The sequence below is a fragment of the Palaemon carinicauda genome, chromosome 4 (genome assembly GCF_036898095.1).
Source record: "Palaemon carinicauda isolate YSFRI2023 chromosome 4, ASM3689809v2, whole genome shotgun sequence".
NCBI classification, from domain to species: Eukaryota; Metazoa; Arthropoda; class Malacostraca; order Decapoda; family Palaemonidae; genus Palaemon; species Palaemon carinicauda.
In genome coordinates, this window is record NC_090728.1 from 82603960 (window position 1) to 82623481 (window position 19522).

Sequence of the window (19522 nt, forward strand, 5' to 3'; positions counted from 1 at the left end):
TTTCTTCTCCATACTCTTTTTCATCTTTGAGTTTTGCTCTCAGAATAAGGTTTGTAACTGCTGTAAACTGGAGCGAACCCAAGACTCTTTCCTGATGATGTCTGGTGATTGTTTTCAAATGTATCAGATCAGATACCTTCCCGATCTCGCTATTTCTTTCCTCTTGTCTTAAGAAAGAGATACCCTCTGTGACTTTAAATCCCAATGTAGACCTAGGCATTGGAATTCCTGAACTGGAGTCAATCTGGACTTCTTGAGATTGATTTGGAAGCCCAGTGATTGAAGAAACTTCATGACTTATTGAGCTGCTTGTAGACATGCTGACTCCGTTGTAGCCCACACCAACGAGTCTACAAGGTATACCATGAGTTGAAGACTTTTGTCTCTGAGTTGTTGGACTACTATCTGAGTTAATTTTGTGAAAATCCTTGGAGCTATATTGTGTCCGAAGGACATAGCTTTGAATATGTAGGCTTTTCTTGCCAGTCTTAAACCAAGGTATGGGGAGAAGTGCTGACCTATTGAAAGATGCCAATAAGCGTCCTTAGGATCTATGGAGATGGTGTAGGCCCCCTGGGGTAGTAAGGTCTTTATTTGCGAGATAGTTAACATCTTGAACTTGTTTAGAGGGGACAAGTCTAGGATTGTTCGAAGCTTGATCGAATTTTACTTTGGCATGCCGAATAGCCATCCTTGAAAGTTTCTTGGATTTTGTGTAACGGTTAAATCCCTTCTGGAGAAGATCTTGCACATATTCTTCCAGGAAAGATGTGGGCTGGAAGAATCTCCTGAACTTTGGCTGTTTCTGTCTCCCTATTCAGCCTAACCCTTTTGTGGCTAAGCTTTGAACCCAAGGATCAAACCTCAATTGATTCCTGGAGTGATAGTGTCTTCCTCCTACCGGAAGCTTCTCATTGTTGTTTTGAAGAATCTGTTCCTTTACCTACTCTGCCTTTATTTCCTCGGCCCTTGGATTGGCCACTTCTTCCAAATTTTCCTTTTCCCCCTTTACTCTTCTCTGAACTCCAACAGAACGAAATATAGTTGTGGACTGTTCATAAACAGGATTGAAAACTGGAGACTGTGTAACGAATTGCTGGGGAACCATATACACAGTCTGTGGCATGGTGGCTAATGTGGTAGAAGCAGCAGGAAAGGGGTTCTTGCCTTTGAAGGATTTCCCAGCCTTCTTGCCTTTGAAGGATTTCCCAGCCTTCTTGCCTTTAGGTTGAGGTCCTTCTCCAGGGGTAAATTTCCTCTTGAAAGTCATACCCCATTTCTGTATAAGATTCTTGTTCTCATGGGCTGCCCTGTCCATGACTTCTTGCACCATCTTTTAGGGAAATAAATCTTTCCCCCAGTGTTCAAGGGAATTAACCTTTTAGGCTCATGCCTAATAGTTACCGCTGCTAGGACGTTCTCCCTGCAGGCTCTTCTGGCTAGAAAGAATACAGGCATCACGATGGAAGGTTGCTAGATGTGTCTTAGCCAGAACCATGGAGATACCATTTTCAGAATAGTTCCCAATCAGCATCTTAAAAAAAAAAAAAAACTGGTGTGACAAGGAAGCTTCCAGTCTCTCCTTTGCCTCCAATTCCATTTTCAAGGGGAGATTTTCATTACATTGTTTAAGATACCTCCTATTTCCTTATCCAACTTACCAAATGTGAAGGTATGTTGGACATCTTCCCAACTTTCGGAGTCATATGGAAGTGCAAGAGAAACAGGCTTGCATTCCTCAGCGTAAGTAGAGGTTTACCTTTCATCACAGCTTTCTTGACCGCCTCCAGGCCTTTTGAGGCAAAGGGAAAGACAGTGTACTTTGGAGCTACAAAGGTTGCTTACTTCCTGCCAAAAGCAGACAACTGATTGGTAAACTTAGCTGATTTTAGCTGCTTCACCTATAGAGTTTGAGCCTTACCATGATCGAATATACTGTAATCATCTCCTTAGGAATGGTATCATCACTAATAGACACCTCAGAATTCAACCTTACGTAACAGTGAGGGTATTTATCCATAGAAGGATAAAACTCCAAGTTCGATACTGGTTTGCAGCCTAGTGTTTCACCAATATGATGGTATCCCTCACTAAGAACCATGTGTTCTGCATAGTGCCACGGGTTCTTAGCTGAAGAGTCTGGAAAACTTAAAACTTGCGGCGCTTTGGAAGTTGGTGCCTGTTGCAATGCCTCGATCTTTGCTTCCAAAGATGCTTGAGACCTCTTGTTCTCAGCTTGTATATTTTCCATGAAGGCTTTCACGGAAGCTATGAACTCCAAATGTCCAGGGAACAAAGGGGCAGTCGGAGTCTGAATTGGGGTTAAAGTTGAAGCCGATGTCGTAGGATCGAAGACAGGGACAGGCAAAGGGTTAGTACTGAGAACAGTAACAATGATTTGACTTGTGTCACTTCCACAGGTGTAACCTCATCCTCGTCCTCCTGGCTGTAATTTAAGTCCTCAGAGTCGGCTATAGTCAGCAAGGTCTTTTCCCTGCCAGGTGAAACTGAAGAAGTCGTTGACATGATGTTTACATTCAGATTCATGGTCTGAAGCGCATCCCGGACTTCTTGAGCAGTGACATCGAGCTGTACCGATGGGATTTGCCCTGCCGGTACCTGATGACCATACACAGAGGTTTACTCATCTCTGGAAGAATGATATGGGGTATCTTGCTGGGAGCTCTTTGTTAAACCCCCTAACCCAGGTCCTGATTGTTTTCTGGCCACATGCTTTCTTGTCTGAAAAAATGTTGGTAGCATGGAACCCAGATTGAATGAGATCCAAACAGACACTGCAGTTGGATGGTTCCCAGATTGGAGTGGATCCCTTCAAAACATGACACTTTGCATGTTTTCTGCAGGTCTTGTGGCCACAAGGCACCTTGATCCACCTGGTGCAAGTTACCATACAGCATTCCATGCCGTCAGTAACCTGCAAAGATAAAAATATTTCAATGAGTATGTTGCATCCACATAAAATTTTATTATATATCTTCATGATTGAAATATTTAGATTATTTCTTTCAAAATGGTTATAGCCCAAATATTTAAAAATATTTATAGCCAATTTTTTAGTTCTACCTACTACAAGCTATAGCTACAAGCTACAACTATGATCGAAAGCTCAAGCCAAAAAGCTCAGAATTCTAATAGAATTCTAATAGTATGGTAGAAATGAAGGTAAGAAAAGTCATACCAATCAGACAACCTAAGGTGGCAATAATATATACTTGCCGACATAAGGCGGCAAACAGCGTCGCACTAAAGCGGCAGCTGTGTTATGCCAAAATGGACCCATAGCCAAGCCTTCCCCTACCAGGCAGTAAACCAGTGTAAAGCAGCACAGAAGTGCTACTAAGTAGGCAACTGATGGACAATCCTAAAGGGAAATAGTCAATGCATAAACAGGAAGGAGGTAGGCTAAAAAATGAATGTCAGTTGGTAGTGCTAATTGACACCTGGCTAGTTGTTAACATTGAGAAAAATGAGCTAAACACCCGTAGGTTTAATGAAAACCGATTGAAATGGACGGGATGCAAAGAATTTGAAAATTCTGCTAAAATCCTGACAACTAGGTGGTATCTAATCGACTAATTTTTAAGAATATGTTCCTCTGATAGGATTGGAAGAAAAAAAAGTATAACGACAGCTTATGCATAAGATATCATCAATATTAATGCTGGATATGAATAAAATTTTTTGCAAATTCCTTTAATCCACTCCAGTTCAACAAAGAAACTGACTACTAGGATAGGGAAGGGAAGGCAGTCACTTTGTGCAAGATGTCCGGCTACTTATAGTCTAATGTCTATATCAATTCATCATAGCTGGTTAGGCTAGGCCTAACCCATACGTCAAATTGACAGAAAGGAAAAGATCTAATCTAGGGTGGATCACGACAATGAAAACCCGTCAGGTTACTAAAGCCAGAACCAATGACGCCAGACTTGGAAAGAAAGGAAAAGCAGCCAACAAGAATAAGGCGGCAACTAAGGTGGCATAGTGAACGATACTTTTAAAAAGGAATTTATTCCCTAAGCCAACCCATATTTTAGGCTAACGGCATCACCAAGCCTACAAGTCTAGTAATATAGCAAACTAGGTGTTCTCAGATGCCAGGGAAAACCAGACTAGGCAAAGGAACTGAAGTTCCACGGCAAGAGAGACGTAGCCTGAAAGGGAAAGGCAGGAATGTAACCTTAGAATAAGATTAAGGTGGCAAGAAAGGCAGGCCTACCTGTCGATATTAAAGCAAAACCGAATTTGTTCCAAGGTATCTACGGTAAGTAAGCAAAGAAAACGAATTCCCACAACCAGTTGCCACCTATCCAAAGACTAAGGAAAACTAAGAAATTGACGATTACGAAACATTGCTAACACTAAGTCGACAAACAACCGACCACCAACAGCCTTGTAAAAGGTGCCCTTGAATGCAGCAGTTCCCAGCTACGACGCATCGATAGCAAAGGAGGCGTGCCGCCTGCCACTAGAACCAGTGGGCTAGCTGGTAAGAAGGAGGATGGGGGGGGGGGAGCTAGCCTAAAAGGATAGCTAGGGAAGACAAACATGCAACAATGCAATTGCCTAACCTAGGCTAATGAAAAAAGTGTTAAGGAACTTACAAATACAAAACACTTCCAAATAGGCTAGCTATAAAATTCATAAAAAATGCCGAGGAAATTAAAATCATGAGCAAACCGAAAAACCTTCACATTACAAAACACTCAAAATAAACCACCAATTACTCAACTTATGCAAAGAAGCAGAAGTAGAGGCAACCATGATCACAAAGCCAAAAAACTTTGAAAAGACAAAGCAGAAAATCCCAATAGCACAACCAAAAATGGCGCTGCAGAAAGGAATGGAGAATCAGCGTATTTACATTGACACACTGGGATCTGAGTTGTAACACCTCACCCATTCTCTCAATCCTATCCCATATCCTACCCTCTAGAAAGGGTTAACTCTATTCAGGGAAGGATAATAGTAGTCGTATTTCAAATACATTGTATACGATATCTTTAGGGATATTCGCTTCAGGGGTAGTAACTCCGTGTTACCTCTACTGGTAAAAATTCTCTGTTATATCACTCGCAGAAATATCCCTAGATAAAAACTGCTTAGAGGAACTTCCATGAGGATGACATGGCTTGAGCCAAAAAACTTAAATTACTTCTCCGTTGAAGAGGATAAGAGTTCATTTATGACAATATCAAGTTTGTAATTTTAATGGTTTTGACACTAATGCTCGTGACTATCATAACTTTGTTTGTTAAAACTGCAGCAAGCTAATTATAAACAATGGTTAGAGCTGAATTTCTACCGAGCGATCTTGATAAGTTCCCGGGGCAAGATGGCCTTCGTCTACACATTTGGGGGTTTGGTTCATGTGGCATCTATAATAGGATATCCATGCAACCGACTAGCTGAGCTGATATATCCCTGCAACTGACTAGCTGCGCTGATATATCCATGTAACCAACTAGCTGAGCTGATACATCTCCCTAATTAAATCAATATTATATAAGAGCACTTACTTTAATGCCAGGAGGGATATAAGAATCCAGCAACCAAACTCGGTCTTCTGCCTAGCAATCTATGTCACATAGAGAAACTAGGTGTGTGGAAATGCAAGGATTTAGTAGAAAAAGGACTAAAGTAATTCAATAAACTTGAATCTTTAATATGCAGTGAACATTCAGAACCCTTACTAAAGGAACACCGTAATTATGACCTCTAGACCCGACTATGAAAGTTAAATTGGGGTAAGAAACTGGGCAAAAAAATCAGACTTACTGCCCCTAAGAGAAGGTTTTCTGGCCTTTGAGAATAACAGAAGTTAGATAAGTTAAAACCCAAACAGGTTGATCACTAACTTGGCTGGTAAGCAAGCATGGCATGTTATTTTGTTATGAGCACTAAAAAGCACTATTCTCTCATATTTTCTCTTGAACCAAAAATTACTTAACTCTGCTCTTATGAGCAAAAGAATGGCAGGGTTTCTGTTTACATCTTAGTAGCATTACTGCTTTAATTATTCTATGGTTTCATAAACACTAACTGTTAAACATACAGTATTTCCTTATAGGAACCATGATATATCTGAAACCTCATATTGGTTATTGAAAATCCAGTGCTTTCCATGTGCAGAAATGTTAACCAATTGAAAAGGTAAACTAACTTAAAATGGAACAATCTGGAAGGGCGGTGTCTTAATACGAACTGCGATGGATAAACTGAAGAATGGTAAACACCTGGCGTGCTATGTTGTAGTGTGTTACTTACCATTAATCACTACCATGCATTGCTTTACTGGGGTATCTTTTGAAAAGAAAAAAATGGGAAACTTTTTGATAATTATTTGGTTATAAATGTGTATAAAACAAGCTTCGGGAGAAGGAGCAGTATGAACTTTAAGAGACCTTCATAGAAATAGAATAGTAACACTTGAATTTGATTGGAAAACAAAATCTAAGGAAGAATTAAAGCTTTAAAGCAGCCAACAGACAGTCTGTCTTTGGAAGACCTGTGGAAACATTGGCACATGTATTGACCTTTTTGGAGTGGAAAATCCAATTTTTTTCAAATAGATTAGGAATATCGTAGAATGAAGGATTTAACAAATTAGCTGTTTGAAAGTATTGGATCTGTAGTGAAAAAAAACCATGTTTATAGTTATTTACATTATTTGAGAAGTGCAGTTTTGTACAGTAATATCCCACCTTGCATTGTTGATTAGTTTCAAGAGACCTGGCTTAAGTAAATTTTCGACAAATGTCGGATTTTTGCCCCATAAAGTTAATTATATGTTCCCTATATATGTTCTGGATGCAAAAATGTACTTACAACCTGCTATCATTTAATGAAAAACCAAACACCTATATCTATAAGCTTCCATGTAAAGAACAATTTTCTACAGTACTGTACAGCACTTTATCATTATTGTACAACATAGAAACTGAGATAAGTTCATGTAAAATGGTGTAAAGGGTATTTTTTTGTGTGGTCAATACTTAAGGATGTGGATGATTTACAGTCGGAACTGGCTTATGTTGAACCGACTTAAAGATTGGTATTACTGTACAACTTTTATAAATAATATTTTTAGTTTTAAAATATTAACTTTTCTGATGTATATGATTTTACAGTGACTGGCCTACATGACTTAGATGAATATGTACAAGCTCAGTTATTACTAGCTGCACTGAACATTACTACTCATGTGTTGAAGCCAGGTGGAACGTTTGTCGCAAAGATTTTCCGAGGAAAAGACGTGACATTGCTTTATTCCCAACTCAAGGTATTCTTCCGTTATGTTAGTGTAGCGAAGCCGAGGTCATCCAGAAATTCAAGCATTGGTGAGTTATTTCCTGAAATTTTGTTGTTTTAGTTATTCATATACAAAAAGTCATTACTGCTGCCAAAAAATAATTTTTAGAGCTATATTATTTATGTGTTCTACTGGTGTCTAAACTTTCCTGTTTTGATGAATATTACCTGCAAATCACATGGCTAGAATTATGGAAATTTATTGAAAGCTGTCAATAAATCTATTTCAAAGTTGGCTCCATTACGGACTGATTCGGGTTGATCATCTATGTCTTGTCAGACAGTTGAATTCTCTCAGACAAATTTCGAACCGCAATTCTCAGAAATTTTCAAGGCTAATATAAACAAGATCTAAAGTAAGGTTGGAAAGAACCCCTTACCAAATCACTATCATTGTTAACGTGTAGGTTACCACAATATGTAATTTTTAAACTTGTAGATATTCTCAGAACAAAATAAATGTAAAAGTAATTTTTATTTATCTTAGTTATACAAAGCTGGATCTCTTGAAATAAGTGGAACCTCGAAATACGTAGATTGTATCTATATACAAGTCTTTCAAGATACAAGGTAGAATTTGTAAGGAACTTTGGCTCGACATATGTGGAAAATTCTAAGATATGAGAGCTGCAAGCGCTTGTAGCGCCACATCACACACTACAGGAAAAACGGAAATAGGCCCCAGTCCTGTATTTATCAGCATCCGAAAGCATCTCTTGCATTTTTGTGTGTTATTTGGAACATTTAATGACATTTTGTAGAAAACTGAAAAAAAAAAAAATATAAGAAGTACATGACTTAACCTTCAAATATTCTGCAGAATCTCTGTTTGGGTGGCATCATTCTGCGTACATTGCTGTTCCTTCTTAAATTCTTCTGCTCTTCATCTTCGGCTTCACATCTAGTTGCCATTCTGTTTGCATTAGTGTTCCTTCATAAATTCATCTGATTTTTGTCCTCTGCTTCACGTCTAGCTGACATTTTGCTTGAAATTGGTGTTCCTTCTTAAATTCCTCTGCTCTTCATCTTCGGCTTCATTTCTAGCTGCCACTCTGCTTGTATTAGCGTCCCTTCTCAAATTCATCTGCTCTTCATCTACTGCTTGCCATTCTGTTTGCATTAGTGTTCCTTCTTAAATTCATCTGCTCTTCATCTACTGCTTGCCATTCTGCTTGCATCAGTGTTCCTTCTTAAATTCATCTGATCTTCATCTTCGACTTCATGTCTAGCTGCCATTCTGCTTGCCTTAGTGTTCTTTCTCAAATTCATCTGCTCTTCGTCTTTTGCCTCACATCTAGCTGCCATTCTGCTTGCATCAGTGTTCCTTCTTAAATTCATCTGCTCTTCATCTTCGACTTCATGTCTAGCTGCCATTCTGCTTGCCTTAGTGTTCTTTCTCAAATTCATCTGCTCTTCGTCTTCTGCCTCGCATCTGGCTGCCATTCTGCTTGCATCAGTGTTCCTTCTTAAATCCATCTGCTCTTCATTTTCTGCTTTGTGGTTAGCTGCCATTCTACTTTCATTGGATTTTCTGTTCCTTATCCAGTGTCTCACGTCTAGCTGCCATTCTGCTTTTATTAGTGTTCCTTCTCAAATTCATCTGCTCTCCATCTTTTACCTCCCATCTAGCTGCTATTCTACTTGCATTATTGTTCCTTCTTAAATCCATTTGTTCTTCATTTTCTGCTTTGTGGCTAGCGGCCATTCTACTTGCATGAGTTTTTCTTTGTATTTCATCCTGTGTCTCACGTCTAGCGGCCATTCTTCTTGCATTTGTTTCCCTCATTAAATTTGTCTGTTCTTCTGTTTCCTGCTATCTTCTATTCGCCGAATTTACTTTATCAGATTTACTGAATGAGAACCTCTTTTTGGCTGGCATCATTTTGTAGAAAACTGAAAAAAAAAATATATATAAAAATTCATAAAACTCAGTCATTGAATATTCTGTAATTTTTTTTACACTTTATCACATGGAAAAGAAAATCAGTGTATGCTATATTTGTGGGGGAAACACACTAGGACCCTCTTTTTAGGAGAAATGTCCAAATTAATATAGCCCTAGATAATCTCCTATATTCATACAATCTTTATGTCGAAATTCATTGCAATTGGTTCATAATTATTGAATGTAGTTTTAGGGGATTTGTAATTATGTGGGCAGTAGACCCCCCAAGGGGGGTCTTGATCAAAATATAATTAGTGAAGTTAGATTTCTCTAATTTTTTCTCAAGTAGAAGTCTATGGTGTCAGCTTACCACATTTCACCCAATTTCATGGACTATCAATATACAGTAAGGGGTCTATAATTATGGGCCCGTAGACACCTATGGTGGATCTTGATCAAAATGGAAATAGCAGCGTTAGCGTTCTCTATAAAAATGACATAAGATTCGATCATTAATTATTCTGTAAGTTCCTCGTACAATTTTTCTATAGTGCCACGCAGACATACACACAGAAAATCACCAGATATATATAAGTGGAACCTCTACATACGAATTTAATCCGTTCCAGAACCAACTTCGGATGTAGAAAATGTTCGGATGTCGAAACGAATTTTCCCATAAGAATACATGGTAATTCATTTAATTCGTTCCTCAGCCTAAAAACCCATAATAAAATCGTTAATAAATGGCTACATATAATTACACATAACAATAACATAACTGCATAATATGAAAGAAGCATGTAAAAAAGATAATTATAAAGAAATAATGAATAAAAAATGTATTTTATTGCCACTTTACCTTAGAGACAGGCCAACGCAGGTGTAGGATTTGCTACCCAGGAGGAGACGGACGATCGGCGAGAAGGTAGACATGGTGTTAACATGTTCTTTAAATAAATACTCTCTCTCTCTCTCTCTCTCTCTTGTTCTTCTTCACTGTTAGTGTTAGAGACGTCTATTAATTTTTTTTCTGAGAGAGAGAGAGAGAGAGAGAGAGAGATTAAACAAAAATGAGATTAAACAAAAATGTGTTGTGTACATATGATTTTTAACAGCGTTAACGAGTTGAAAGACAGTTAAATGTAACTAAAAAAAACAATATCAGCGAATCTGAATTCCTTTATTAACTAAAACAAATATTGATACAGACACACTCATGTGCGTATGCGCAAACACACACACAGGTACGAGGAGACACGATCGGCGAGGAGGTAGAGATGGTGACTGCGATAACATACGTAACTTACACTACGGAAATTTTAATCTAACTTAGCTTATTTATTTTTATTTTATTTTTATATTTCATATTTTTTACATTTTTTTTTCTTTTGATTTTTTATTTTCATCACTTTCAGTGACGAGTTACGGTATGTTATCGCAGTCACCATCTCTACCTCCTCCCCGACCGTCTCTCTTACTGCGTAGCAAATTCTTGCACCTGTGTGTGTGTGTTTGTGCATACACACACGAGTGTGTTTGTATCAATATTTGTTTTAGTTAATAAAGGAATTCAGATTAGCTGTTATTACTTTCTTAGTTTCATTTAATTGTTTTTCAACTTGTTGACGCAGTTAAAAATCATATGTACTCTAAACACATTTTTGTTTAATCTCTCTCTCTCTCTCTCTCTCTCGGAAAAAATAATAGACGTAGACGTATCTAACACTACAACAGCGAAGAAGAACGAGAGAGAGAGAGAGAGAGAGAGAGAGAGAGAGAGAGAGAGAGAGAGAGAGAGAGAGAGAGAGAGATTTTATTTAAAGAACATTTTAATGCTATGTTTAGAGAGAAACAGAAAAAGAGAGAAGTCTTATTTAAAAGAGCTTGTTAATGTTATCTTGGTTTTCTTTGCTTCACTTTTTTCTTTCTTTCTGTTCATCACGCTGGCCCTTCTCACAAATGATCGTTGCCAACAATCTCTTTGTCCTTTATCCCTATCAATAAAAGGCGCTCTATCTCTTCCAGGGTATTGCTATGATGTCTTGTAATAATGGTGATCCCCTTCGATGGTTATTTGATTTAATGGCTGCCTTCAGCTTGATGATCCTCGAGATCATAGGCCTATTCCAGCCATATTGTTTAGCCATACAGTATCACTCACATGTACACTGCTCTCATGTTTTTCTATAATTTCTTGCTTCAATTCTATTGAAAGAATTGCCTTCTTCCTGTACTGAAACTTAGCTTCTTAGGGACCATGATTATAGGTAAAATCAAAAAGGAAATGTGAGAAAAGGAAGAAAATAAGCAGTGTTAATAACAGACCAAACAGAGGACAACCACATGATACACACAAGAACAGAGAACTGAGCACTCGACGCTCAATGGCGTAATGTTTACTTCGTGTGTCAAAATAAAATTCGGGTGTAGAGTCAAAAATTTGCTCGAATTTTACTTCGGATGTTGGAAAATTCGGATGTAGATACGTTCGGATGTAGAGGTTCCACTGTATATATATATATATATATATATATATATATATATATATATATACATATACTGTATTTATATTATATATATAAATAAATATATATATATATATATATATATATATATATATATATATATATATATATATATATATATATATAAATATATATATATATATATATATATATATATATATATATATATATATATATATATATATATATATATAAATATATATATATATATATATATATATATATATATATATATATATATATATATATATATATATATATATATATATATATACAGTGATACCTCTGGATATGAAAGTTTCTGCTTACGAAAAATTCAGGGTACGAAAAGCGATACGAAGATTTTTATGCCCCAGTGTACGAAAATATTTTCAGGATACGAAAAGCTTATGAGATCCCAACTCGTCGCTGAGAGTAATTTTAAAATTTGCGCGCCGCCAGACTTTGAACGTAGGTAAACTCGATTACAGCCTCCCGCTCACCCATTGGTTATCTCCCTACTCAGATGCTAGCTGCTGCCATAAGATCCTGCTTTCCTATTGGTCGGCAACTATCCTACCTTGCTTACGCACGGTCGTTCATCTCTCTCTCTCTCTTTTCGTTCCGACTGCGGTATCGTTAACTTTGACTTTGTGTGCTTTCTCTTGTTTTACGTAGTGTTGAATACATTCGTATGCCACGTGTTATCGTTATTAAACATTCTTTACTGTGTACTGTACTGTATTAGTGTTTACTACTTAGTATATAATGTACGTAGTGTATTATTGAGCTTAATACTGTAGCCATGGGTCCCAAGAATGTTGCCGAAGGAAAGAAAAAGAAGACGATGCTCTCGATGGAGACGAAACTCGAGATCGTGAAAAAGTACGAGTCTGGCATGCGTTTAAGTGTGATCGCCAAGGAGTATGGCCGGAATCCGTCTACGATAGGCACCATCCTGAAGCAGAAGGCGGCCATCAAAGCAGCGGCACCTTCTAAGGGCGTCACTGTTTTCTCCAACAAGAGAACCCACGTGCATGACGAGATGGAGAGGCTGCTTCTTGTGTGGATCAAAGACAAAGAGATCTCAGGAGACACCATCACCGAGACTACAATTTTCCAGAAGGCCTCCGACATTTTCGGTGATCTCGTGCGTTCTCAGGCCGAAGAAGGGGCAGGCGAAGGAACATCCCAGCAGGAACCCCCAGAGTTCAAGGCTTCTTGGGGGTGTTTCAAGAAATTCAAGAGAAGGACTGGTATTCATTCAGTGGTACGGCATGGGGAGGCAGCCAGCTCGGACACGAAGGCCGCCGAAGCCTTTGTTAAAACGTTTGACGAGTTGACTCTGCAGGAAGGGTACAGGTCGCAGTAATTTTTCAAATGCGACAAAACTGGGGTTTTCTGGAAGAAAATGCCTCGTCGGACGTTCATCACGGCGGAGGAGAAGAGGCTACCCGTACATAAGCCTATGAAGGACAGGATTACCCTTGCTTTTTGCGCAAAGGCCAGTGGGGACTGCAAGACCCTGCTGGTGTACCATTCTGAAAATCCCCGAGCCTTCAAAGCCCACAAAGTCATCAAGGAGAACCTTCCCGTGATGTGGAGGGCGAATGCTAAAGCCTGGTTAACGAGGCAACTTTTTATTGATTGGGAGAATGTCTGCTTCGGTTCGACTGTCCGAAAATATTTGGAAGAAAAGTGCCTCCCTAGGAAATGTCTGCTGGTGTTGGACAATGCTCCAGCTCACCCTCCTGGCCTCGAGGAACATCTTCTGGCCGAATATTCCTTCATAAAGGTCCTGTATCTACCGCCTAACACCACCCCTCTCCTCCAGCCCATGGACCAACAAGTTATTTCTAATTTCAAAAAATTGTACACGAAGCATCTCTTCCAGAGATGTTTCCAAGTGACAGAAAGCACAAACCTTACTCTGCGTGAATTCTGGAATGATCATTTTAACATTGTGATATGCCTCAGACTCATCGATCTCGCTTGGCAGGAAGTTTCGAGGCGTACCCTGAACTCCTCTTGGAGGAAGCTGTGGCCCGATGTTGTCTCTGCACAAGACTTCGAGGGGTTCGGGAAGCCTGGAGGCGAAGCCGAGATGGTTGACGATCCTGAACCCATTCAGCAGTGTGAGGTGGCTGACATCGTAAATCTTGGTACGTCCAGGGGGCTGGAAGTTAGCGCCAAAGATATAGATGAACTTATCGAGGAGCACCAGGAGGAGGTGACGACGGACGACCTGAAGGAGTTGGAGACGATGCAAATGAGTGTTGTTCCAGAGCAATTCTCTAGCAGTGATGAGGAGCATGTTAGACCTTTGAAAATGGCAGACATTAAGGGAATTCTCGCCTGTTTCCATAAAATGGCAGACTACGTCGAAAAGGAACATCCAGAAAAATTTTATACCAACCGTGCGCTTTAACACTGCAATGACGTTTGCCTAACGCATTTTAGAAATGTGTTGAAAAGTAGGCAGAAACAAGCTTCCATGGATGGTTTTTTATTAAAGAGGCCAGCAGTATTAGTAGGCCAAGACGAAGGTGAAAGTGAAGAAAAGAAACAGAAAAGAGGAAGTGATGAAGAAGTAGAAGGTGAAAGTGAATTAAAGAAACAGAAAAAAAGAAAGTGATGAAGAAGTAGAAGAAATTTAGAAAATGTAAGAAAAGTAAAGTTATAAAAAAGCAAAAAAAAAAAATTTAATTTTAAGTTTTATGTTATCGTTAAGTGTTAAAGTAATTTTTTCTTTCATTTTATAGTTTTCCATAAGTAATGTTAAGTGTTAATTATTTCTGCTATTTTTTTTATTTCGTAAAGTTTAAGTGTTAATGTGTTAAGTGTGTAAATTATTGTACGTAGTCTGTCACTTATGTTTTCTGCCTTATGCCATCCTCCTCTGCCGCGAATTTGCTATCGGACATCGTCTCAATCAAAAGGTAAGTTTCAACTTTTTTGTTAATTAACTGTACCTTTTTTTCAGGGTATCAACCCTTAATTTAGGTGTACAGGTAACAATACACCTTCACTGATCTAAATGTTTTACATACAGTACCGTAACTTTTATACAGTAGTAAAGAAAACGGACCGTTTTCTTAGGGCTTGGAGGGGATAACTAGACTATAACTCCATTATTGAATAATCTCATGGTGGTTTCTGGAATGGATTAGGCTGTTTTTAACGGTTGGGTTAATTATTGAATGATAGAAATGGCTGCATTGCATGTTTATTACTACAGTTTAGCGTGTTCATGAAAGAAAAGGTGTCTTTTCGTAAGGCTTGGAACGGATTAGGCTATTTACATGTAAAACGCGACTCAGGATACGAAAAAATCAGCACACGAAACCGTATCCTGAACGGATTACTTTCGTATGTTGAGGCATCACTGTAATTCACTTCGTTACATAGTGGAATTACTTTATTAGTCATAATTTCTTGAAATATAAAAAAAAAAAATATTTTTACTACTACCAGTTTTCTATTGTTGATAATATTGCCTTTTTTTCCAGAGTCATTTGTTGTTTGCAAGGACTATGGGCCCCCACCTGGTTATGTGCCAACCATGGTGAATCCTTTACTAGATCATAACTACCAAGGATCGTGGCATGATTTGGAAGGTGTCAATAGAGTAATAGTACCTTTTTTAGCTTGTGGCGATCTCTCTGCTTATGATTCAGATATGACTTATCCTTTACAGGTAAGTGAAAATAACTGTTACTGTAAACAGGCATTCAGAAATAATAGTTCATTGTTATTGAACCTTATTCAGTTGGGTGGTTTGACTATAATATGTAATATAAATGTTTTTTTTTCTTAATATTTGAAGGAGTGCCATTTTATTCATCCAAATTACATTCAAACTTGGGTGAAGACCTTGGTTGTCAGCCTATGAATGTAACGGCACATAATTCCGCCCTTTGCATTTTTGGTTCGCTCAAACTGATAAGTTTTAGAAGATGAGTTACTTTGTTGGTTTTTTTTTCATTTATATCAATGTGGATTCTATAAATCTCAGATTTTATTTTCCATTTTAATTATGAATAAGTATGTTTCCTTTTAAAGATAGAATGCCGAGACAAATTTGCTTTGGTTCAGCAAATAATATCTTTTCTGTTTTGAAGCTGTGTAACAGGCAAAAGGGCTTTTGAACTGGTCAATACTTTTTCCCTAGTTAAACTGAAAATGGCTCTTGATAATTTTTATATTGCTTATTATTTCTTCAACCTCCTCCATATTTTAGCAGCTTTCTCCTATCCTGCTGTTAAATCTCTCTCTTTTCCCTGTCTAGGTCATTGAAAAGAGATGCCTTACCTTTACAAAACCAGTAGTAGCAGTTGTAATGGTGTTGTCAACCACTTGATGATGTTTGAACCTATGATATATTATGACTTGCCTTATTGATATCTTGTGAGTGGAATTTCTTCAGAGGTCAGCACATGGGTTCAGTGGGTTGGTTGTTGTTTGGGGTAGGACTCCCAGTATTCTCTCCTGTCAACATAAATAGGGTAGGGATGATTATATTGATGCAATACTCATAGTACCAACATGCAGGGTAGGATTACACTATCCATTTGGAATAGATGAATGGGTAAACATTTGATAGTTTAGTTCCTATTGGTGTCATGTGCAGCAATTGGATATTGTGAAAAGCCGAGGGTTCCTCATATAAGATTTTCAGGATGTTTCCATTTTTTCCTATACAAAAATTCCATAAAATCTATGGACACACTTTATGAAATCTGTAATATCTCTGAATCATCTGACAAGGTAAAGACACTGGCGACAGCTTCACGCAGAAACTCCCAGATCTCTTGTCTGTTGCTGTCATTGGCGGGTTTGGGGATGGCAGCTTGGTGGTAATGCCCTTTGAGCTTTGATGACATCAGACATCAAAGCCCTCTGGGCCTTGCAACCCAGCTGTTGACCCAATAATTTTTAGTAGGCCTTTCTTCTCTTTGTGGTCATTCCCCTTTTTGTTTATGAAATCAAAATTTTTTTGACTTGGTAATGATAAATCCTAGAATATTAAAGAGTGAAGTTGTATGTGCAGTACACCTCTCCACATGTAGAACCGGAGCATCTGATGTGATATAGAGAGCGAAAACTTTCAAATCTTGCCTTCAGTACTGGGTCTGATCATAAAAGAATGATCACCTTGAGTATATTTAGATTGGTCTCCATGGAAAGCTGTCTATTTAAATGCAGCAGTATTGCTTCTTCCTTTTTAGGGCCCCCTTGGACAGAAGGAACCCATCTTGATTTAAACTTTTCTAAAACTTATAGGAATACAAATCACACACCTGAAACAGCAAAGGATTATAATAAGGAGAATTTCTCTGGTTATGCTAACTCCTCCTTGTCATCGTTGACCTATGTTAGTAATACCGAGCAACCTTCAAAGAGTTCCTTTTTTTTAAAAAACTCTTCAGCTTTACGCCTCATGTTCCAGTCCTCATCAAAGGAGGACTGAATTCAAGGAACTTGGTAAAGATATAGTTCATTCAAATATAAATTTCATGAAGGATCTCTCCTATAAGTAATATACAAAGGTTTAGATACTGAAGAAAGAGAAGGGAGCAAGAACTCAAGATCTAGATATGTTTGATGTTTATAGGGGAAATTATAATTAGACCGCATATGTAAGGAAACCCAAGATTTCAACTCTTGCAAATTGCTCTCTTATGATAGAAGTGTCACCAAATGAAAAAAAAAAAAAAGTAAAAATCAACAATTATAGAGAATTAAGTAAAAATTTCACCTCATAGAAATCTGAATTCAGTATAAGATCAAGAGAGTTGAAGAATTACTCTGACGAAAAAATTCAGCAGGAATTTCCAAGTTAGGGAGTGGCTGAAATAAAAAAAAGAAGAAAACTCTTAATTGAAGTAGTGATGTGAAAGCCCATATTTGTGCTCACCTTCAAACTTCCTGGTAATTTCACAAAGATAGATGCTGCATGATTAAAGCTAAAAGTGAAAGCTTGTGTGTCTCAATGCCAAAACTTTTTTTTATTCACAGAAGTATGGCCATGTGAGCAACAGCTCACAAAGGCAAATTAAAATTGAAAAAGATGTATGTAACCCTATGGCCAAAAAAGCATGGAGAATCCCATCATCCACTTCATAGTACTGTATAAATTGTGGTGAAGAGCATCCTGATTCCCACAGATTGTGTGACACTGATTTATGAGAGGGTAGTTCAAGCACTCAGAGAAAACGGTACAGTAAACTTCAATGATGCGAAATAAATCTTCAACTTCCCACATATTTATCCTGTAGTGACTTTTGTCTCAGTCTTGTCAAAATTATCAAGACTTCAGATACCAAAATCTGAAATTAATAATGATTTAATCTTAAGACACAAGAAATTTATGTTATTGAGGAAATTCTCCAAGTTTGTCTCTGTTAAAAGGAGAAATAGCACTGCCATTTGCTAGTTTACTGAATGCTGCTTGCTTCAACCGAGGCTCTATCAGAAGACCTTGACTTTGGTCCTCTGCCTGCTGATATATCTGCCTCTTTGGAGGGAGCTCCGGCAGGGGCTAATTGTGGACTAGAGCATGTTGTTGCAGTGACCTCTTCAGATGCAGAGTCAGCTTCTCCTGTTACCATAAAAGCTTCTGTTGGCTCAAAAGTTTATAGAGATGCTCCAACAGTTGTCCCTTATGCCTAAATATAGAAGAAAAGGACGTCCAAAAGCCATCCATTTTAAAGGTTTTTAAAGACCACTCATGAATGGCAGAGCCAAGGGACAGTGACATGGCCCTATCAAGCAGGAGAATGTCCTAGAAACTGACCATATTGCATATGATCAGTGCCCAAGCCCCCTCTCCACCCAAGCTAGGACCAAGGAGGCTAGGCAATAGCTGCTGATGACACAGCAGATAGACCTATAGGCTCTCCCCCCCCCCCCTCCTTAGCTCACAAGGGTGGTGAGGCTGCAGCGATCAAAAGAACTAATGAGTTTGAGCGGGACTCGAACCCCTGTCTGGCAGTCACCAGTCATGGACGCTACCACCAGCCCAACAATTACAGCCTCCCATCCAAAGTCACCCAAATCTTCTGGTGGCTTTTGGAAAACCTAGAAACCATCACAAAAGAAAACCAAATCCCCTGTCTTTAAAGCAATTAAAAGACCAGAAGACAAATGAAGAATAGTCATGGTTCAGTGGTAGGTTCCTGAATAGGACATCTCCCAGCAACAGAAAATAACATTCTTAGTAATACATAAAGGACTTTGACCCAAGAATGAAAATTATTAGCACCATAGGTAAGTTATTCTGCTGGTAATAGACCATAAACTAGATGAATATTTTTTTTTCAGTACTTGTAATATTCTCTTAAATACTGTACAGTACAGTAATTGTACATTACAGTACTTTAAATGTAAAATGGGATATAGCTTTGAATATACTGTACTGTAATAATAATATATATAGTGCAGCAGTACGTAGAATTATGAGTTTAATTCATTCTGGGAGCAAGCCATTGACCTAAAATGCTTGTATCCTTAAATAATTTTTCCCATAAGGAATATGATAAATTCATTCGATGCATTTCATAAATTCATAAATGCATATATACACTCATTTTTATAGGTGTTGAAATAGTAATTATTGTATAAATTATATATCCAACATAGGAAATGAAATATAATGAATAATTCTTAATTGAAAATAGAAATACTGTACAGTCAACTCTTGTTACCAACGATTAATTGGTTTATGAAAATAGCCCTGTAGGCCAAATTTGTAGATACAAAATTAATTTTAACCAATATAATACATGGCAAGTCTGTC

The 19522-nt window shown here is 38.0% G+C and overlaps 1 protein-coding gene across 1 annotated transcript in view; it reads left to right on the forward strand.

The window, feature by feature from the left end:
* LOC137640034 (tRNA (cytidine(32)/guanosine(34)-2'-O)-methyltransferase-like) overlaps positions 1–19522 on the forward strand; it is a 104657-nt gene that overhangs the window by 50774 nt on the left and 34361 nt on the right. The window contains exons 3-4 of the mRNA XM_068372402.1: positions 7152–7361; positions 15234–15421. Coding sequence (XP_068228503.1) covers positions 7152–7361; positions 15234–15421 — 398 coding nt within the window. The remainder of the gene's footprint in view (positions 1–7151; positions 7362–15233; positions 15422–19522) is intronic.